At 32.5% G+C, this 22,676-nt stretch overlaps 1 protein-coding gene across 4 annotated transcripts in view; it reads left to right on the top strand.

The window, feature by feature from the left end:
* Nucleotides 1-22,676, top strand: part of LOC123302143 (twitchin) — a 56,970-nt gene that overhangs the window by 15,710 nt on the left and 18,584 nt on the right. Inside the window, exons 16-39 of one of the 4 annotated variants that reach the window (XM_044884948.1) lie at nucleotides 377-421; nucleotides 654-701; nucleotides 988-1,038; nucleotides 1,114-1,155; nucleotides 1,231-1,281; nucleotides 1,354-1,431; nucleotides 1,645-1,689; nucleotides 1,910-2,716; nucleotides 4,094-4,123; nucleotides 4,328-4,651; nucleotides 5,806-5,991; nucleotides 8,752-8,796; nucleotides 11,361-11,508; nucleotides 11,594-11,830; nucleotides 11,903-12,039; nucleotides 13,962-14,087; nucleotides 15,050-15,334; nucleotides 15,688-15,832; nucleotides 15,972-16,238; nucleotides 16,645-16,998; nucleotides 17,075-18,487; nucleotides 18,560-18,862; nucleotides 18,951-19,850; nucleotides 19,935-22,595. In XM_044884948.1, coding sequence (XP_044740883.1) covers nucleotides 377-421; nucleotides 654-701; nucleotides 988-1,038; nucleotides 1,114-1,155; nucleotides 1,231-1,281; nucleotides 1,354-1,431; nucleotides 1,645-1,689; nucleotides 1,910-2,716; nucleotides 4,094-4,123; nucleotides 4,328-4,651; nucleotides 5,806-5,991; nucleotides 8,752-8,796; nucleotides 11,361-11,508; nucleotides 11,594-11,830; nucleotides 11,903-12,039; nucleotides 13,962-14,087; nucleotides 15,050-15,334; nucleotides 15,688-15,832; nucleotides 15,972-16,238; nucleotides 16,645-16,998; nucleotides 17,075-18,487; nucleotides 18,560-18,862; nucleotides 18,951-19,850; nucleotides 19,935-22,595 — 8,728 coding nt within the window. Of the gene's footprint in view, nucleotides 1-376; nucleotides 422-653; nucleotides 702-987; nucleotides 1,039-1,113; nucleotides 1,156-1,230; nucleotides 1,282-1,353; nucleotides 1,432-1,644; nucleotides 1,690-1,909; nucleotides 2,717-4,093; nucleotides 4,124-4,327; nucleotides 4,652-5,805; nucleotides 5,992-6,754; nucleotides 6,800-7,335; nucleotides 7,375-8,751; nucleotides 8,797-11,360; nucleotides 11,509-11,593; nucleotides 11,831-11,902; nucleotides 12,040-13,961; nucleotides 14,088-15,049; nucleotides 15,335-15,687; nucleotides 15,833-15,971; nucleotides 16,239-16,644; nucleotides 16,999-17,074; nucleotides 18,488-18,559; nucleotides 18,863-18,950; nucleotides 19,851-19,934; nucleotides 22,596-22,676 lie in introns of all 4 variants that reach the window. The other 3 variants (XM_044884949.1, XM_044884947.1, XM_044884950.1) reach the window with 3 other exon arrangements.

Raw genomic sequence — 22,676 nt, 5'->3', positions numbered from 1 at the left:
ACGCGAGGGATCTGCTTGCCTATAAGTGGATGCGATATGATGAATTCATTCATCATTCATCAATTTTGGACCTGACGTTCTCTAGTTGTATAAACCCTTTGGTAATAACTGATAACCATCTCATTCTCATCAACTAAGTCACTATAAAAACTCATCACTTACTTAGTAGGTACTTTTAAACTACTTAAGTAAAAGAAGAATCTTATAATTGATTATGATCTTATTTAAAATCTAAGTCAATTGATTTAATAAACTGCTCACTGCACTGCTCATTTTACACTTAACACTTTACACTCATAATCACTGAATCTTTATTGACTTAGCTACTCAATTTCAATTTATTCAAATTATTTATAAATATAATTTTTTTGTACAGGAAGAAACAGTTTCTTCACGGCGCACATCCATTATTGAGAATAAGGTATCTTATTGTATATCAATTATTTATGCGCTTCTGCTTATCCTATTTGCTTTTATTGCTATATTCTTTCTTCTTCTTAATTTTTCAATTGCTTCTGCTCGCCCTATATTCCAAATCCAAGCTTTAATATACTTTGCTTTTCACTTCAATTTATTTTCTTTTTTCTTTCCTTATTTTCTTTGTAAATTCTTTTCTAATTTGTATATTTCAACTGAAAAATATTTTTTGTTAGAAGGAGGAAAAAGTCGCCAGTCGGAAAACTTCTGTTGCCGGCCAAAAGGTATTCATTTTGTGCCTTTATCATTTTATACACACACACAAAAAGTGATAAATTGAATTTAAAGTAGGTCCGTCTGTGCGTATCTATTAACTTGCTAAGTTAGTACTTAGCAAGTACAACTTCATTTGTATTTAGTACCTACCTATTTATATCTACTTACCTTATTACCTATATTTTACAGTTATAGGTAAATATAAGGTATAAATAAGGTACAAAATGTAGATATATTATTATTAGATAACGATTCAAACAATTTCTTTAATAACTTGTCGTTCAATTTGAATAGACGGAGCAAACTTTATCTGCAAGCCGTAAAACATCTGTTGTTGCGGAAAAGGTATAATGCATATATCTTGTTTTTTAATCAAAAAAAATTTCTTATACTGATTTGCAAATTTCTTTTCTCAAATAGACAGAAGCAGCGAGCGTTAAAAAAACACTTACTGCCGAAAAGGTACTTATTACAATGACTATTTTAGTAATTTAATCCAAACTCGATTAAAAATATATGTCTTTTATATTTCAATAGACGGAGGATAAATTATCACCCTCGCGTAAAAGTTCTTTCGCTGTCGAAAAGGTATTTTGAATGACATCGAATAGCAAACATTCAATCGATATGTATTAAACATAACTGTTATTTATTTCATAGAAGGAGGAATCTTCAGCAAGTCGTAAAACTTCTATTGTTGCAACAGCAGATCGTAAAGCTTCTCTTGCTGTTGAACAGGTATTCAGTCTCCCAAAACATTTCCATTTTGTCTCTTTGACTACAATGTTTTTTGAATTTTGATGTTCAGTCACTGAACCTATGTAGTCTTCTGTAGTTTTCAATTTTTTCTGAGATTTTTTTTGGACTTTTTTCAAAAAACCGTACTAAATTCAATTACAATAAATCTGCGTACATTTCAACTAATTACGCAATATTTTTGTTTTAAACTAGACGGAGGAACAATCAGCAAGTCGAAAGAGTTCGATAGCTGAGAAGGTATATTTATCTATTCTGTGCACTTTCTATTCTGTTTTCTATCAACTAGCTTTCAATACAAATAACGCTTCTTCCTTTATTTACTAAATATCTAAAATGCTTCGCTTCAATCGTTTACAACAACAAACTTATTCTTTCGCTGCAATATCTGGAACAAATTTTAAACCGTCTAAATTAACTAACTCCAAATACACACAACACTCATTAAAAACATTCACAGATCAAACAAGACATTCGAGCTCAATCACCTGACTCAATCAGTCGTAAATCTTCCATTCAATCTGAAACTGAAGAGATCATTACGAAAACTCGTAAACTGTCTAAACAAGTTGAAGATGCTGAATCCGAACCCCAAAAACGTCCATCCCTTAAGAAAAAAACAGTTCCTTCCAAAGAACCGGAATTGGAGGTTAAAAAACCTACACTTAAAAAAACTGAAACCAACGATACAGATTCTAGACGATCGTCAATTAATAAGAAAGTGGAGATTGAAGAACCTAAGGAGTCGATAAAACCACTTAAAAAGGTGGAACCGGAGGTCAAAAAAGATCAGCCCGATAAAAATTCCTTAATTAAAAAGGTTGAATCAGACGAAAAGAAAAATGACACAGATAGGCCAACATTTGTTAAAAAGATCGAAGCAGATGAGAAAAAGAGTGAGCCTGAAAAATTATCATCACTTAAAAAACCACAAGAAGAAGCAAAAAAAGAGGAGTTGGAGAAACGACCCTCTCTTAAAAAAATTGAGCCAGAACAAAAGCAACAAGATGCTGAGAGAAAACCATCTCTTAAGGAACCTGTCAGTGAACCTAAAAAAGATGATACAACAGCAAAAAGACCTTGGCTTAAAAAACCAGAACCAGAACCTAAAAAAGAAGAGAGCGGTTTCCAAAAACCTGGTCTACGCAAAGTCGAACTACCAGAACCTAAAAAAGCCGAACTTAAAACTCCTGAACTTAGAACTCCTGATACCAATGACCTTAAACCACCTGAAATAAACACGAATGCACTAAAAACTCCAACAAAGGTATACCTGATCTCATTTAAACACTTAATCACTGAACCACCCATACTCAAGCCAACCCCAGCACACAAACAATTCACAAACACAAACCAAATCAATACTTATACTTAAACTTATTTTACTATTGTACAAAAAATTTGCTTTCCCCTGCAATCTTCTCAAATCTATCTTTTATTCTTTTTATTTGATTTATTCTACTCTCTTTAGTTTTAATAGACGCAGACGTTGCATTGCGTTGCGTTGCGTTGATTGCATGTAGTTTTATGAATAGTGGATAGAGAGTTACCAGACCTCTACGCTATCTACACTTTTTTATTTTTATTATGTATAGTATATCTACATTATACAGTGTGTCACATTTAAAATGATCAAACCCTCATATTTTCGTTATTTATAGAAATATTGATTTGAAATTTTGGACAATCATCACAGGGTGAAAAATGTGATCCATTATGGCTATGACTGCAAAATTTAAATCGATATTCCTATAAATAACAAAAATATGAGAGTGTCTTTATCTCAAATGCGATACACTGTAGATACATGATATTTTCTTTATAAATACTTCATTTAGTCTAGAACATAGACGCACAACTAATTTTACATAACTTAACTACTGCTATTTATCTAGTCTAGTACTATAGAGCTTAGACTTTGATTTTGTAAATATTTCATTTTCCATTTTACATATTTTTTTCAATTAAATAAATATTGTTTGTGTTTAAAAACATATTTTCATATGTGTCATGTACCAAATGTTTTTTTCCATTCAATGCAGTTCAATTCGATTACTTAAGTAGATTTTTTATTGGGTATTAAAATTATCTTTGCCCTGTTACAAAAAATTTTACCAGGCACAAAGGGGTACATAAACAAAAAGCTTTAAGTTTGATAAATTTGACACACCTTTGCCTTAAATATAAGAAAATTCCTTACTTAATTGCACTAACAAACAGAGTAAACATAAATTGAATGACACGGTAGATCGAAAGCAATAACAATTACATGCATCCGTAAGAGCAGGTATATTGCGGCTTACAAAACAGGCGGGGGCGAGGTTAACGCAACTCAAGTAACCTGTTTGTGATGGAGTGGTTATCTAACTACACCATAAAACATCTTTCTGACTTTATTCCTGAAATTTGGTATTAATAACTCCATTGTGCCACGTTGAATTGAATTGAATTGAAGATATATGATTATTTATTATATAAAGTGACTAACACTAATATTCTATTTGTTTATTTTACATTTTTATTCAATGTTCACTCATTGAATGATTTCAACGCATGGTTCTGTACCAATACCAATACCAATACCAATGTTGTACCTACCACTCATCACTACATCTACATCTGCATAATGTAATCTAAAATGTAGAAGATTGGCTCCAAGATTGTTGAAAATAATGTAAGTATTTTTAATTATTAAAATATATTTTATAAAAAATTTATTTTATCTATTATTTATCTACTACTAAGTTAATTAAGTATATCTTATCTTATCTTTTATTTATCTATTTATCTTTGTTTTTTATATTTTTAACATTAAGTTTAAATTTAAGTTCTTATTTTATAATTGAAATTATTACATCTCATAAATTACATTCATTAGTCAAAAACCACTGAACCAACCACTACCACTGAAGAGCAAAAGACCGAACCAAAATCAAAACGTCCAATACCAAAAAAAGTTGTCCAAGAAACATTTATTGGTGGTTTCCAATTAAAACCAGTCAAACGTGATCCTAAAGAGAAGAAAGATGATAAAGATGGTGTTGGATTAAAAAAGGTTGAAACAGACAAACTAGAAAAGATTGAAGATGGTTCAAAAGCACAATTAAAAACTTTTGAACGCACTGACATTCAATTATCTGAAGGAATGAAAGCTGAATTACAAACTTATGAACGTAAAGAATCAATAAAAGCTGATAAGAAGGTAACCGTCAGCCACTCAACGTTCCTTCAAAAAAAATCTCTTTTTTGGTGTTCTCTTGATTCTATAAACTTTCTATATTCTGTATTCGTGTAACATATTTCTATTTCTATTTCTATTTCTATTTGTGTATTATCAACAGTGTTTTTCTTTGCTGTATTCTGTAAAGCTACTTTTTAGTCACCATCTTGCTAATCATCATCACCAAGAACTATTACTACCACTACAAACCTTTAGCTATGGTTACCGTTACTGAATCTGTGTAATTTAGCTACACTGACAAAAAATTTCTTAATAGCAACCGATATGAGTTTGTCTCAACCACATTGCGAGAGCAAAGTTGGCGAATAGAGCCACGAATGTGATACAACTACCGTACGGGGTTGAGTGTTCATGTAGTTGACACAATCACATATAGACTAGACATAACAGATTTCTTTAATTCATCGATTCGCTTTATTTACACGATTATATATTTCAACTAAGTACAATACTATTTTCCATCAATAAAGGTTGTGATTCTTTTAATTTTTTTTTCAGTGTATCTTTTCTATTTTCTATTCTATTTCTTTTGTAAATAATTTCTATCATTTAATAAACATCATTCTATCTTAAATCTTTATATTGTAAATAAATATCTATCTAAATCTAATATATCTACTATCTATATTTATATTCTAATCTATTTTTATTTATATCTATTTATCTATTTCTTTATCTATATGTATTTATTTTACTGTTATTTCTTTTATTAATTATTAAATTTTCTATTTCATTTTTATTACTTTTTAGCTTATTTCATGTTAAATTATAATGCTTTTTTATTTATTTACTACAAAAATATATCACATTAAAAAGGAAAAAACTTTTGAAGCAATCTACAAATATGTTACTTAATACTGTTTTGTACATAATTATAAAAAAGCATTATAATACCTATAATTATATTTTTAATAAATTAATTAAAGTTCTTTGTATGTATGTGTAACTATCTACTATAATTATTTATAAATCAATGAATGAATGTTAATGTTTGTTTATTAAAATCAATATATTTTATTAATTATACAATTTATTATGATATTTATTTAATATCATTTAATTAAAATACAATTTTTTTACAATTCATTGAATTAAATAATTCAAAAATTTTACAGAAATTGCCAGAAATTAAGGCGCCCGTTCCAGAGGCACCAAAGATTGAAGTGAGTCGAGAAAAAACTCCAGTGGGTGATTCACGTAAAGGATCTCTGGCACCTGGATCTGGATCATCAAGCCGTCGTGGTTCGTTGATACCACCTGAAGAGAGTGGCAGACGACCAAGTTTAATAATAAGTGATGAAGTATGTACATTTAATTTTATAAATTTTGTTTTGATAGAATTTATAGTTTAGTTTAGTTATCTATAGTTTAAGTAGTTACATTAGATTAGCTAGTTAGATTAGATTAGAACCTACTTAACATCTACCTTTGACCTCCTCTGACCTCAGCATCGATTTAGATTTAAACATACTTGTATAGTACCTATAGTAGTAAATATTTTTTATTTAAAGTCTAGTTTCAGTGGCGGCTCCACCCATATAGGTACGATGGGCATGCCCATCAGCTAAAAAGGCGCAAATATATGTTTTTTTATACCTAAACTCATTATTTTACGTGTATATATAAGCCGTGGGTAGTCTGGCCTATAGTAATGATGAGCGAGTTCATACTCAGATTCGCATTTAGGTGATTTTCGGGTGGCTGTGCCGTGCCCATTACCTTTTTTTAGGGCTGGACCCGCGTCTGTCTAGTTTACCCTACCTCTCAACCTACTCTACCTAATAACTAATTTAATTTTAATTAGTATTATGCATATTTATTTTTGATACCTCTTTGATCTACCTCCATTCCTGCTTGTAATTTGATAGATTTTTATAATTAACAAAGAAACATTCCTTACAAGTAGATTCAATACACTAAACCCAAACATATCTGTTCTTTTTATTAACTTTAAAAGTATCTATTCAATTCTATTCTTGGAATTGGAACTGGAGATCAGGTCAGGTCAAGTATTTTAGTTAAGCTTGTAAAAAAACAATTTCTTTAATGGTATTTTCAACTTAGGAACATAGGAAGTTGCGGCCTGGTGAGGTTCTAGACGAGCGCAAGGTAACTTCGCTCAATACTACGCTAATTCTACGCATCTACGCATCGCACGTTGGGCATCGTTTATTTATGATCTCTGATGATTTTTTTACAGTTTTGTGCATCTTTAAATAAACATAATTTTTAAAAATTGAACACTTACTAAATATTGTATTTATAAATGTCAATATCAATCAGTTTTCAGTGTTAGTCGAAGTTAGATCGAATTCATTAGGTACTTACAATATTAAATGAAGTGTTCAATTTTTAAAAGTATTCGATGAACGAGAATGTTTTATGTATGTTCTTGATGATGATCTTGATTCTTGATTCTTGATGATGGCCATGGCCGATATTTCACAGTAAAAAAAGCTCAGCTCGATATATTGTTTGGCTGCACACATCGAATGTTCAAATTTGAATTTCAAAATGCGGATGGCAGGCCTGCAACTTATGCTTTTTTTTTATTATCAAATATGATTTTCTGATATGGGCTGCTGTCTGCTGTCATGAATGATTTATTTTGCATTTAATCTTTTTTTATACTTTATCATCTGCAGGTTGGAAAATTGCGTCCTGGTGAGGTTCTTGATCCTAAGGTGAGACTTGTGTACTACATACCATACACAAAGCTTACCTTTTTGCATTTGGGTTTTTTATTTTTAATGCATTCTTTTCTTTTCAACTACTGCCTACGAGTGTCTATCAAATCAAATAAACAAACAAACTACCAATCTATCTACTCAACTACCCAACTACCCAACTGACACTTTTATTTTTCAATTGAATGTGCAATACCTACCACTTGATATTAGGTATTAACTACCTACCTACCTACCAACTTATTTCTGACATACAGAAACTAAAAGCGTGTATACGTTCAAGTACTTACTGCCTACTGCCTCCTTATATAAATGGCGCGTTTTCTTAAAATGAAACTTAGTTAGACCAATTGTTCGTCCCAAAAACCCCCTGCATACTAGTCTTGTAACAATGCCATCTATTGAAACCTACCTTTAATGTTTCAGTGTAGGTACAGCAGTTAGTTGCTCCCAATCTTAAAAAAACAATAGTATTACTACTCGCTAATAGATGGTAGTAAGAGTCGCATTTTTCAGTTTGATTCAGTTTTTCCTAAAAACACGAATAAAACGATATTTTCTAGTCAAACGATTAAAGGCGATTGCGGTTTTACTCGTTCGGTCGGTTAGGCTGATACTTCTCAAGAAGCGGTATTGATAGAAACGTGGTTAACTCGCCTAGTTGTAATTTTAATTATTAAGGGAATAACTATGAGTAAAACTAAGCCCTCCCTACATATAGTTTAGTTATCCATAAAAATTATAAAATGGTAGGTTTACAACATTTAATTGAAATTTAATAGTTGAACCTTGAACAGACTATTGAACAATTTGGGGTTGAGTAGGTGAAGATGAACTGTTTGTTTTTTTTATATTATCAATTGATTGATTACATTTAAAAAAGATACAATAAAAGACTTACCTTTACTTACTTGGTTGGGTATTTCAACATCACATATAAATGAATAAGATATCAGATATCTGATAGTGATAAAGATACAGATACAAGATACTTATCTTATCTTATCTTACAATTATAATACTTAATGCTGCTCACATGCCAAATGCTGATGCTCATGCTCGTGCGTGCGCCTGCGTTACTTATTACATCATAACTACATTTTATTTTTTATTTTCTTCATTCTATTTATTTATTTGCTTTTAATATTTATACACTTTATTTTAATTTGCATTTCAATTTATTTATTTATTTATTTACAGCCACTTTTATTTAAAACTTACCACGACTACGGCTACGGTTACCTTGTTACCTTGTTAGGTGTTACTCTACTTATTTTTATATGTCCCATCACAAATAAGTCCATTCAATTTATTTATAAACTTAATTATTATCAACCGATGTTTATTTATGTTTTTGTTTTCTTTGGTATATAGAGTAAAGGGCCCCGGCCCGGACAATTAGCCGATCTCACAAAGCAGGTTAGATTTCGTGTTCTGTTGGGTACATTTACCAGGGCCGTAACTAGGGAGTGGCAATGCAGGCTCTAATCAAAAACTATATTTTGTACGTAAAATTGTTAGTTTTTTTATAAGGATCAATTTTGAAATTTAAAGTGTTATTCTATCTCCTGGCTATTAAAGCAACCCGAAGAACTAGATTCAATCTGATATGAGAACGTGATTTCTCCCATCAAACTCTACAACTTTTGTTTATGTTATTTTTTGATTGGTTAACTACAAAACGAGTTTTTAGCCATTATAGATTAAAATGATCCACCTGTATATTTCTATATTTTTAGTTAATATAGGATGTTTTATAAATATACCAATTATATGGTTATACAATTTATTGAATCATCCGTAAAAGTTTGTCTTAGTATTTATGAAACATCCTGTATAAATAAATATAATTATATAATACAGCAGAAGTATATTTAAGTATGTAAGGCGTAGAAATAGTGATAATAGATCCATCAGGTATGAATGTAGATATTAATAAAATCGTAATACCTAGTCCATATTCTTTTCACATTTTCACGTTCACATTGGAAGAGCATCCAAGTCAGTCCAGTCTGTAGTACTTTCATAATAGTTTAATAAATAACCATTACCTATTACCTATTACCTATAGTAATTAAATAATTGTTAATTTGTTTTCCACTTGTTCCACTTGTTCATTGAATTAAGGCACAATCTAAATATGTGCCAGAAGCGCTGTGTACCCACTACCCTCGTTACGATCCTGACATTTACTGTATGTACGAGTCCTTAATATTGGTAAATAATACAAAAAGATTTCTTTTTCCTCGTAATTAATCTGATAATAATCCGATCTGCTGATATATGTTAAATGTTCAGTTGCAGTTGTAGTTTACATGATGCGGTGTTTGATTTATTGAGATGGTTACATAAATATTATTTAGGTATTTATTAGTCATTTTTATTATAATATTCTTCTTAACATTCACGTTAGCCCAATGATGATCTGATCTTTATGTAGTTTTAGGTACCTAATGAAAGTTATTTTTGAATCCATCTCAACTTCAAATACAAGTCTATAACCAATATTATTATAAATATAAATACATATCTGTCATTATATATATATACATTTTTTATTCTAATTATTTATGTTCTACTGTCTCTACTCTTATTGTTAGAGTAGTACTTTTTATTTAATTGTGATTAACAGATCTCTCTAAATCTATTCATTTTACTACCTTTACTTACTACTAGCTAGCATTAGCATTAGAATTAGCACTAGCACTAGCATTATCACTAGTACTAACGCATTGGTGATAGTGACTAGTGTAGACTCAAAATCAAGCTTTCAACAACTTTTTTATTTTTTTTTATATTTCATCTTTTATTTATTATTATTTATATTTTTTTATGTTTATTTTATTTTTTTTTACATGGTTGGTTGTTTTGTACATAAATGTTTATCAATTCATTGATTTTATTGCTTTCGTTTTACCAATGAATTCTTTAAGTTCGAAATTTTTTTGTCCCAAATTTAAACCTAGCTTGAACCTATGACTTTCATTTTTTTATTTTCAATTTGCGAGGATATTTTGCATATGGTTTACGAATGCCTACTGACTGGCAGTTTTACTTTGTCGTGTAACAATATTTATGGTATGATTAGCAACTTCTGGCGAAGTTGATTCTTTTAATCTTGAACACACTGTGCGTTTCTCTAATACGGCATACGATTATTATTTATACACTCATACATTTATGTACAAAACAAATTTCAGATAAAACCGTCCTTCAAATACATAATGGTGTGGCGTGGCGCTTGATTGCAAAGCAAATTCAATAACTCCGTTAATGTTGATGTTTTTTATTGATCAATTTTCTTTACTTTTATTTTATTTAGCTACTAATTTCGTCAACAAACAAAATTTGTTGTTTTTTTTTCGGCTAAGGCATTTTTGAAGAAGTGATTTTAGGGCAGCATATTTTGCGTTGCGCTCAATTGGCACTAAAATATTATTGCGCAGCTACTATCTACTAAGTTATTGTTACTGTTATTATTGGTATTGATGGTTTTGTTGATTTTTGTTGATAATTTGTTGGATTTGAATTAAAAATTGGTTATAAATTGAATTAACACTTTTAAATTTTAATTTTAAAATCAATATGATATGATGTTTTTTTTTTTAAATTATTAAATACAAAATTAAGCGTTGTGCGTGTCTGATGATGAGAGCTTAACTCAATTAAACTGGACTTAAACTTAGACTAAACTTAAACTGAACAAAACAATACAATACAAGACTGATTACAAGACTGATACTGGTTGATTAGATTGAATGTCTGATGTAATGTATGATATTGATGTATTATGCTGCTATATTTCTTGTTATTGTTGTTGTTGTTGATGTTATTGTTGTTATTGTTGTTGTTCTCTTACTGAAGTATTACATATTACATGAAGTATTAATTCATTGCAATTGTAATTCTGTCTGCATTCAGCACATTCATGTAATTTACATTGCAATATTAACTAACTAAGCTACTTTTAAATAAATTTATAGCGACGAAGGCCCAGTACTGATGTCAGACGACCAAGTGTTGCTGAACTTGAGGAACTTATTAATAAACCTTCAACACCGTTACAAGGACGTGGACCTGAAGGACCACCAAGTATTGTTGATGTCCAAGAAAGTTATTCAGCAGTTGAAGGTGCGTACTGACTACACTACAATGTGCAACTCACATTCTTTCTATTCAAATTCAAGTATTACATAACTTTATGTATTATTTGTAGATCAAGTTGGATATTTGACAGTACAAGTTGAAGGTAACCCCGCGCCCACATTTAAATTCTTTAAGGGTATGACTGAAATCATTGAGGGTGGACGATTTAAGTTTGTAACTGATGGTGAATTAAATTTAATCACTCTATGTATGAGAAAAATCAAACCTAACGATGAAGGAAAATATAAAATCGTTGTTACCAATTGTCATGGTGAAGATTCAGCTGAAATGCAACTTTACGTTTCTGGTTAGTATCACAATCACACTTACATCAGCCATACTTTATTACTTACTTATTATTATTCATTTTACTTAATAGATTCTAGTGGTATGGACTTCCGGGCTATGTTGAAAAAGAGAAAGTACCAAAAATGGGGTCAAAAAGAGGAAGACCCAGATTGGGGTGCATTAAAGGAAACTGAGAAGCCCATACCAGCATTGAAGAAAGTAGAAAAGGTGAGAGAAGTTCTTTTTGTTAATATTATGAGAATTCTTTTGTACAGTCACCAGCCAAGGTTTTGTTCGAAAACGATTGATTTTTGTAAATACTTTTGAAAACAGGAATTTAAAGCATTGAGCTTGAGATGGATATTTATTGTTTTTGTTATATTGACAGGGATACAATCACCTATGTCCTATACTATCACTTTTATTACAGTAAATATCTGATTTTTTAGAACACAGGGCAAAGACGTCCCTCGTTAGCAGAACTAATACCAGATTGGCCTGTGCTACAACCTTTAAAGAGAAAGGAGGTTCGACCAATACCAATGTAGATGATAATGATAACGTAACTGATAACAGATAATAATTGAATCTCGCTCGTGCATACTGCATAGTGCATACAGATCTCTGAATGATTGATTTATGATTTATGATTTATGATTCTTGTCTTAAACTTCAACTCTTTCCATTTTAATTTCTTAATCTTTTCTGTTAGTGTTCTGTCTCTGTGTAGTGTGATTCTGCACTATTAGCACGATCTACTTAATATATTTATTCATTTCTCTTACCTACCTTAATACAGCTCAGCTTATAATTAATTTAATTATTCGATTCGATATTATTTACTTAAGTACCTAAGCTAGTAGCTAAGTTTCTTAGCGTTACCTAACACTAACGTAAATAAATCATATTCATTTAAGTTCAATTCAATGAATAATTAAGTTAATTAATTAAGTACCTTAAGTATGTAGATGCAGCAGGTACCTAATGAGTGAATAGGAGGTCACTTACTACCAACTACCAGCTAGCAGCTATTCTTATTCTTTTATTCTTGTTCTTTTTTATTTTAAAATTAAATTCTTGAAATTGATTATTACTTATTGAATGAAGAATTACAAGTATTATTATAATTACGATTTCAATTTACAATACTAGTTTTGAATGTCGCTTATTTAAAAGTCTTTTACAACATTTACAACTTTTACCACTTTACTGATTTCTATTTCTTTAAACTACTAAGTACTGTTAGTAGTTGTTAGTACTGCTCTGTACTTAATTGTTCTTAATTCTTGTCTTCTATCACATCACTTTATCTTTCTTCACTTCACTTCACTTCACTTTACATTCACTTCTTTTACACACTTGTTCATTTATTTTACTTAATTAGGTATCTATTTTCAAATCAACTCTCATTTTCCAAACTTAAAAACAAATGCATTCAGAATTTGAATTTTGCATGCATATGATACTGTGATACTGTAATGATAATGGTTCGTTCAGTCACTTACAATCAGTGGCGTAGCGAGGGGGACAAGGGGGTGCCTCATGCTACGGGTGCTACTCACAAAGGGCGCCACAAGAATATTTCTATACATAATAGAAAAAGCAGTCTTTTTGTGAGAAATGGGATATTGATACAACAATACGTGTAAGAAGACGTCGCAAAATCCCGGGAGAATTGGTTAGAAATAAATAATAGGTATCTTTTAAACTGATTCTAGACGATCATTTAAAGCCTAGCTTGAAGTATTGTGCTTGGGGCGCGAGTTAAGCTCGCTACGCCACTGTTTACATTTCTTTTTTTTCTATTCAATAAATCTTTTGGTAATTTCAATAATTTGAACTATAATCCTGTAACGATTTGCATCTGGCATGAAGTTATTTTCACAACAATGATTATAGTTTCTCTTAAATCATTTTTTTGTAAATTTAACATTAGCTATAATCACTTAAGAATCACTCAATACCCACCCCCACAAATTTTTACACACCACCAACAAATTTTTACTTTTTGTTTTTCTTTTGTTTTTTGTCTTTTTTTTTAATTTTTGCAGGTTCAGAGAGCGGTGTCCTTTTTTTTAATTCCGATTTTTGCAATTAATTTTATGATAATTTTAACAATGATTTTAACTAACTTTTTTTGTTTAATACAGAAACAAGAATCATTCTTAAAACCACTTGTCGATAAATTTGCAAAGGAGGGTAAAGATAAGAAAGTGGTATTTGAAGCTGGATTTTCGAAACCAAATTGTAAACCAAAATGGCTGTTCAGAAAAGATGTAAGTATAGAAAAAATTGTTGAATAAGGATTAATCATAATGAATGAGATGTTTAAAAAAATAAATTTGTTTTATTTTGATGGAGTACAGCTTAAAAAAGGTGGTGGTTTCGTTGAAGGGAAGGATCAGGTTAGATTATGTTGCACACTGATTGCACACTGTGTTTACTGACAGTGATACCTATCTATGTTGATGTAAACCAATATTTAATTTATCCACAACCCACATTCTTTTACAATTTCTATGTCTGTCGCTAATTCAATCAATTCAATTAAGTACAATAAATCATGATAAAAATATTGTGTACCATTTTAATATTTATTTTATTGAAATATGTTCGTAATCCGTTCCAAGTACTATCTGTTTCCGTTTCTATATCTGTTACTACCTGTTTTAATTATAAATGATTCACTAATTAAAACATAATAAATACCTAGGTACCTTGATTATTTGTATCATGTTCCGATACATTTATTGGTAAAATCATCTATACAAGAACATATGTATATAAAGACGTGAAACTCGACTGGAGAGGGTAGCTGGAAAAAAGGCGCCTATCTCGTTGCGTACTTTGTACCTACTGCATACTTTGTACTGCGCGTCGGGCTGTCCTTTTTTCTCTCTTTTGAGAGAAAAACACCATGATGCGCAGTACAAAGTACGCAACGCTAGATAGGTAAATTCAGCCACAGGCGCTTATTGCTCGGCATAAGAGGTTTCATGTCCTTATTATATATGCTCTTGCATCTATGTTTAAATAGTTAAATCGGTAAAACTTCACTAAGTGTAGGTACCTTTAATTAATTTAAGAACCTGTTATAATGTATTTGTATGTTGAATGTTGACCCTGTTCTTAATAATTACCAACCACCTAGAACCTAGAACCTAGAATCTGGAATCTAACTACCCTACCTATCTAATTAATTAATTAATTAATATTTATATGACTGATTTAATTGTAGGAACTTTTCACTGGAGCTAAATACAAGTTTAAAAGTGAGAATGATTGTTATCAATTAATCATAAATAATCCCAAAGTGGAAGATACCGGTAAATATTCAATTGAGATTGGTGGTGTAACATGTACCGCCTTTTTGACGGTCGAAGAACCAGATCCAACATACACATTCTTGAAACCATTGCCAAAGAAGGTATCTGGCTACACTTTACATGAAACGTACATGGAATGTGTGGTCAGTTCAAACATGGCTATTGTTTCATGGTACAAAGATGAACAAAAATTAGAGGTAAGTCATACTTAATTGGGTTACGTAAGAAATCGGTTAAGTAGTGAACTCAACAATGACGGTTTTTACATATTTCACCTCTTTAGAAGATGAACTTCGAAAAATCTTTTCTTAAATGAAACCGTCAGTATAAAATCAATATCTTTTCGAAATTTCATACTTCTATCATTGGCGATTTAGGCTGGGTGTCGACATATCAATCGGCATATTACCTTTTCCCCTTCCAGATTATTTCCCCCCTCTGAAATGTTTCTGATTTTAAATAATATACAAAAAGAATCATTTTGAATCAAAAAACAATGATTGATGCGACTAGTATATATAATATTGATTTTTGATTATTTATTAATTAGGAGGGTGATATATATTCAATGAGTAAGGATCTTGGTGGTGTATGTCGACTTACGATCAAAAATTCAAAACTAGAAGATTCTGGTGAATACTCATGTCGACTTGAACGACAAACAGACAAAACAACAACAACTGTAAATATAATTGGTAAGTTTTTAAGGATGTATAAGCGCCAAAAGGTACAAATAATTTCAAGCACAAGTCTAAAGTTGCTTTGGCGCTTGTACTAGTGCTAAATAAAACATTGTTTGTTGATTGATTATTTTTATATTTCTTTATTTCTTAGAATATCCATACAAGTTTGTTAAAGTACTCAAATCCCAACAATTAGTTGAAAAAGAAACAGTCACATTAAATTGTGAATTAGACGATGCTAACGGTGAAGTACAATGGTTTAAGAACAACGAGGAAATTAAACCAGATAAGCGTGTACAAATCGTTAAGGATGGTCGCAAACGTAAACTTGTTATTAAAGATGCTAAAGTCACCGATGCTGGACAATATTCTTGTGTATCAAATGCTGATAAGACTGAAGCAGAGATTGTTATCAATTGTAAGTAATTAATACCTATAACTATACCTCTAACTTATATTTGTAATACCCTGTACATATCTGTGTAATATATATCAAGGTATACTAAGTTTAGTTCCAAGTTTGTAACGGTTAAGAAAATTGATGCTACCAACAACATTTTGGTAAAGGTGTTCATTAAATTACTTAATTAGTGCATTTTCGCCTGTCCATGTATCCGCCCGTGTGTCTGTCAGCACAATAACTCAAAACCAAAAAGAGATATCGAGCTGAAATTCTTATAACGTCAAAAGTGAGGTTGAAAACTTTCTTCTAATTTATAAAAGGAATAAAGATATTGAACACTTTCTGTACAGGGTATTTCAACAATTAACTCAATAGTAGTAGAAAATTGTTTGTTTTGACTTCTTTTATTTTATTTGAACAGATCTTAACAGATTTAACAAAAAGTTGAAAGATACGGTTGCCATTGAACGTGAAAAGTTAGTATTAGATGTTGAATTACAAGATCAAACAGCACCTTGTGATTGGACATTTAATGGTAAACCAATCGAAGCCAATGATCGCATTGAGATCAAGAACCTTGGCGGTGGCAAACATCAATTGATATTCAATAAGTTAGAGATGCAAGATGACGGTGAAATTACCTGCACATCTGGTAATTTAACATCATCCTGCAAACTAACTGTTAAAAAGGGTGAAAGTCAACCAATCATTGATTTTGCTGATGAAGTTGAAGGTCCAATTAGTAAACCATTAATATTTGAAGTACCATTTAAAAGTAAGTACCAAATACTTTACTTTATTTAAGATTTAGTACTCAGTACTTGGTATTTTAATTTTTTGATCTCTTTTAGTTGATGGTACTAAACAAAGTAATATTGAAGCAAAACTTCTTAAAGATGGCAAACCATTACCACTTAAAGATGTTGAAATCATTGTTGGAGAAGACAAAATCACATATAAAATTAAAAAACCAGCCCGTAACTTATCTGGGCCTTATCAATTACGTATTGGAAACGCACAAGGTGAAGGTGTTAAAGACATAAACATCAACATGCAAGATGTGCCACAACCACCCAGAGATGTTGATGTCACTGAAATCTTCCAAACATCATGTCTGGTTAAGTGGAAGGTTCCCACAGACGATGGAGGTGCTCCATTACTGCGATATGTTGTGGAACGACAAGACCTTAGTTTGAAAGCTCAATGGGAGAACGTTGGTGAAGTTACTCCAGATCAACCCACATCATACAAAGTACAAGATTTAACACCTAAAAAGGAATACAAATTTAGAATACGTGCTGTCAATAAGTTAGGTTCTAGTGAACCTGCATTATTTGCTAAACCTGTCTTAGCAAAAGATCCATGGGATGAGCCTGGTAAGCCAACTGGCGTTGAACTTGTTGACTGGGACAAAGATCATGCTGACTTAAAATGGGAGAAACCAGCCAATGATGGTGGTGCTCCAATTACTGGATATGTTATTGAATTCAAAGAGAAATTTGCCAAAGATTGGGTTGTTGGAAAAGAAGTTCCAGCTGATGTTTTGGCAGCCACTTGTGATGGACTAAAGGAAGGTAATCAATATGAATTCCGAATTCGTGCAGTAAACAAAGCTGGACCTGGTGAACCTAGTGACGTTACTAAGCCAATTATTGCTAAATGTCGCTTTGTTAAGCCATTCATCATTGGTGATGATCTTATTAATATCATTGTTAAGAAGGGACAAGTCATCAAATACGATATTAAATATGGCGGTGAACCAGAACCAGAAGTCACCTGGCTTCAAAACGATACGAAAATTGTTGAAGATACGGAACAAAGAATTACACTCGATAAATATGAACGTAACACTGTTATTACAATTCGAAGGACTGTGCGTGCTGATAGTGGAAAATATAAACTAGTTCTCACAAACAGTTCTGGAACTTGTGAACGTGTAGCTGAAGTTGTTGTGCTTGATAAACCAACAGCTCCAGGTGGTCCATTGAAAATCGAAGAAGTTCGTGCTGACCATGTTAAAGTGAAATGGGATAAACCTAAGGATAACGGTGGCTCCGATATTACTGGCTATGTTCTAGAAAAATTAGATTTAGATACAGGTCGATGGATTCCAGCAGGAGAAGTTGGACCTGATGAAGATAACTTTACATTCAAAGGATTAACACCAAAGAAGAAATACAAATTCCGTGTGAAAGCAGTCAATAAAGAAGGCGAATCTGAACCACTTGAAACTGATGAAGCAATCTTGGCTAAAAATCCATATGGTGCGTAAAAATCTAAATACTTAATTCATTTTAATATTTGAATGTTACTTAATGCATATTTTTGTTTTATAGATGAGCCAGGAAAACCAGGTAAACCTGTGATTGCTGATTACGACAACCAAAGTGTTACTTTGACATGGGCAAAACCAGAAAGTGATGGTGGACGTCCAATAACACATTACACCATTGAAATGAAAGACAAATTCACACCTGATTGGGAAGAAGTTGCTAAAACTGAAAATGCCGATTGCGAATGTAAAGTTCTTGATTTGAAAGAGAAAAAAGTCTACCAATTTCGTGTACGTGCACATAACAAGGCTGGTGCCAGTGAGCCGTCAGAGCCAACTGATAACCATCTTTGTAAACACAAGAACTGTAAGTAACTGATGATATAGTGATACAGTGACAGTCACAGTGATGCATGTACATATTACTTTATTGATTTGATTTAATTTTATTTCAGTGAAGCCACGTATTGTACGAGAAACTTTCAAGAGTATAACTATTAAAGCTGGACGAAGTCATAAATGGGCTGTTGACATCATTGGTGAACCAGCTCCAGAAGTGACATGGATCTGGAAAGATAATATCACACTCGCCAACACTGAAAACATCAAAATTGAGAATGTTGATTATCACACAGACTTCACAATTAGCAATGCCAAGCGACAAGACACTGGTCGATACACATTGATTGTTGAAAACGTCAATGGTAAAGATTCAGAAACTGTTGAATTAACAGTACTTGGTCGTCCTAGTGCACCCAAAGGACCATTGGAAGTCACTAAGGTCACAGCTCAAGGCTGTAAGTTGAGTTGGAGCAAACCAGAAGATGATGGTGGCTCTCCAATTCGTGAATATGAAGTTGAAAAAATGGACACAGCAACTGGTAAATGGGTACGCGTTGGCCGTGTACCTGGCGACAAACCATTGCCAGAAATAGATGTAACTGGATTAAATCCAGGCTCAGAATACAAATTCCGTGTAACAGCCGTTAACGATGAAGGTGATTCTGAACCATTGGAAACATCACGTGCTATTATTGCCAAGAATCCTTACGATGAACCATTGAAACCTGGAACACCAGAAATTGTTGATTACGATAACAAGAGTGTTGATTTGAAATGGGCTGCTCCTGAACACGATGGAGGTGCACCAATTGAAAAATATATCATTGAAAAGAAAGATCGTTACAAGCCCGAATGGGAAAAAGCTTGTGAAGTTCCCGGCGATTCTCTTACTGCTAAAGTTGAAGATTTGAAAGAAAGAGCAGAATATCAATTCCGTGTTATTGCAGTTAATAAAGCTGGACCTTCACAACCATCTGACTCATCAAAGATGCAAATTATTAAACACAAAGCTTGTAAGTAGTCCATCAATTAAAAATTATCCAATTAATTATTAAGTAATTACCAGATAAATAATATTCTTTATTTTTAATTTTCAGTAAAACCAAGAATCGATCGTACAAACTTGAAACCAATCGTAGTCCGGGCTGGAAAACCAATCAAATACGACATTGATATTAAAGGGGAACCTGCTCCAATTGTCACATGGTTCCAAGGAGAAAAGGAAATCACTACTGAAGCAAATATTGAGATCATTAATGTTGAGTATAACACTAAATTGAACATTGTGGATTCATTGCGTAAAAATACTGGTGTATGGAAAATTGTTGCTGAGAACAAGCACGGAAAGGATGAAGCTGATGTGGAAATTACAGTTCTATCATCACCATCCAAACCTAAAGGACCATTAAAGGTATCTGACGTTACCAAAAATGGAGCGAAACTTAAATGGGAAAAACCAGAAGATGATGGTGGCAAACCAATTACTGGTTATGCTGTTGAAAAACTGGATCTAGCTACTGGTCGTTGGGTACCTGTTGGACGCACCACTGAACCTGAAATGGATGTAAAAGGACTTCAAGAAGGTCATGAATATCAATTCCGTGTAAAAGCGATCAATGATGAAGGTGAATCTGAGCCTTTAGAATCAGATGGAGCAATTACAGCTAAGAATCCATTTGATGTCGCTTCAAAACCTGGAACACCAGAAATTGTGGATTGGGATGTGGATCGTGTCAATTTGAAATGGGAGAAACCACAATCAAATGGTGGTGCTCCAATAACTGGATACATCATTGAAAAGAAAGAGAAGTTCCAGTCAACTTGGAGTGAAATACTTACCACTGATACGCCTGCTTGCGAGGCAGTTGTTCCTGGTCTTAAAGAAGGTAGCACATATCAATTCCGGGTAAGAGCTGTCAATAAAGCTGGTGAATCGGAACCATCTGATGCTACAAATCCACATATTGCTAAAGCACGATACTTAAAACCAACGATTAACAGAGAAAAACTACAAACTATTAAAGTTAGAGCAGGACAAAATGTTAAATTCGATGTGGATGTTAAAGGTGAACCAGCACCGACAACTACATGGAGTTTTGCTGGAAAAGTTCTAGAAACAAGTGCAAATGTTAAAATTGAAAATGAGGAATACAACACACGCATGATTTTATCAAATACTGAACGATCATTTACTGGCACATACACGCTCAAAGCTGAAAACTCATCTGGAGTGGATGAAGCTACAGTCGAAGTGATCATCTTAGACAAACCTGGCAAACCTGAAGGCCCATTGGAAGCTGTGGATGTCCATAAAGAAGGTTGTAAACTAAAATGGAAGAAACCAAAAGATGATGGTGGCTTACCAATAACAAGTTACGTTGTTGAAAAACAAGACGTAACCACGGGTAAATGGGTACCTGCTGGCTTTGTTGATGCCGAAAAAACTGAACAAGAAATTACAGGTTTAGAACCTGGTCATAAATACAACTTCAGAGTAAAAGCTGTGAACGAAGAAGGTGAATCTGAACCATTAGAGACAGATACTTCAATATTAGCCAAGAATCCATACGACCCACCAGCACCACCTGGTTTACCAGATATCATTGATTGGAATGAAAATATGGTTAAGTTGAAATGGGACCCACCAATTCGAGATGGTGGGGCACCAATCACAGGCTATATTCTGGAAGTCATGGACAAATTTACAGGCAACTTTGTGAAGGCTGCTGAAGTTGAAGGGAACATTTGTACTGGTGTCGTACCAAAACTTGAAGAAGGTAATCAATATCAATTTAGAGTACGTGCTGTGAATAAAGCTGGCCCATCAGAGCCTTCAGAACAAACTAAATGGCACACGGCCAAAGCACGCTATTTGAAACCGTATATTGATCGTACAAATGTACAAGACATGTCAATTAAAGCTGGATTATCGATTTCTTTGGATATAAATATTATTGGTGAACCAGCACCAACTGTAACATGGCTATACAAGGGCAAAGAAATTGTATCGGATGATCAATGTCGTATCGACAATATTGATTACAATACAAAATTATTTGTCTTGCGTGCGAAACGTGCACAGAGTGGCAAATATACAATTATTGCTAAAAATGAGGTTGGTGAAGATACTGCAGAAATGGATATCACTGTCCTTGGTAAACCTTCGAAACCAAAGGGTCCATTGGAAGTATCAGATATTAAAAAGAATGGATGCCATCTTAAATGGCAAAAACCAGAAGATGATGGAGGTGCTCCAATTGAATATTATGAAATTGAAAAGTTGGATCCACATACTGGACAATGGTTACCATGCGGACGTAGTTCCGAACCAGAGGCTAACATCTCTGGATTACAAGAAGGTAAATCATACAAGTTCCGTGTTAAAGCTGTAAATAAAGAAGGTGAATCTGAAGAACTAGAAACAGAAAAACCAATAATTGCCAAAAATCCATTTGACGAGCCTGGTAAACCAGGTCGTCCAGAACTACGCAACTGGGATAAAGATTTTGTGGATTTGGAATGGACAAAACCATCTAGTGATGGAGGTGCTCCAATTGAAAAATATATTGTACAAATGCGTGACAAGTCTGGTCGTCAATGGGTTGATACGACAACTGTACCTGGTGATAGAACCGTTGCCAAAGTAACAGATGTGACACCTGGACATGAGTATGAGTTCAGAATTGTGGCTGTAAATAAGGCTGGACCTAGTGAGCCTAGTGATGTTTCAAAATCTGTAATTGCCAAGCCAAGATTTTGTAAGTATCTATTTTTAAAATAACTATTAAATTAATATTAAAGAACAAATCTAAGCATACCTACATCAAGTAGGTACATCA

The sequence above is a fragment of the Chrysoperla carnea genome, chromosome X, assembly GCF_905475395.1.
Source record: "Chrysoperla carnea chromosome X, inChrCarn1.1, whole genome shotgun sequence".
Classification (NCBI taxonomy): Eukaryota; Metazoa; Arthropoda; class Insecta; order Neuroptera; family Chrysopidae; genus Chrysoperla; species Chrysoperla carnea.
Note: the sequence above shows the minus strand (reverse complement) of the source record. Positions and strands in the feature narration are given on the sequence as shown.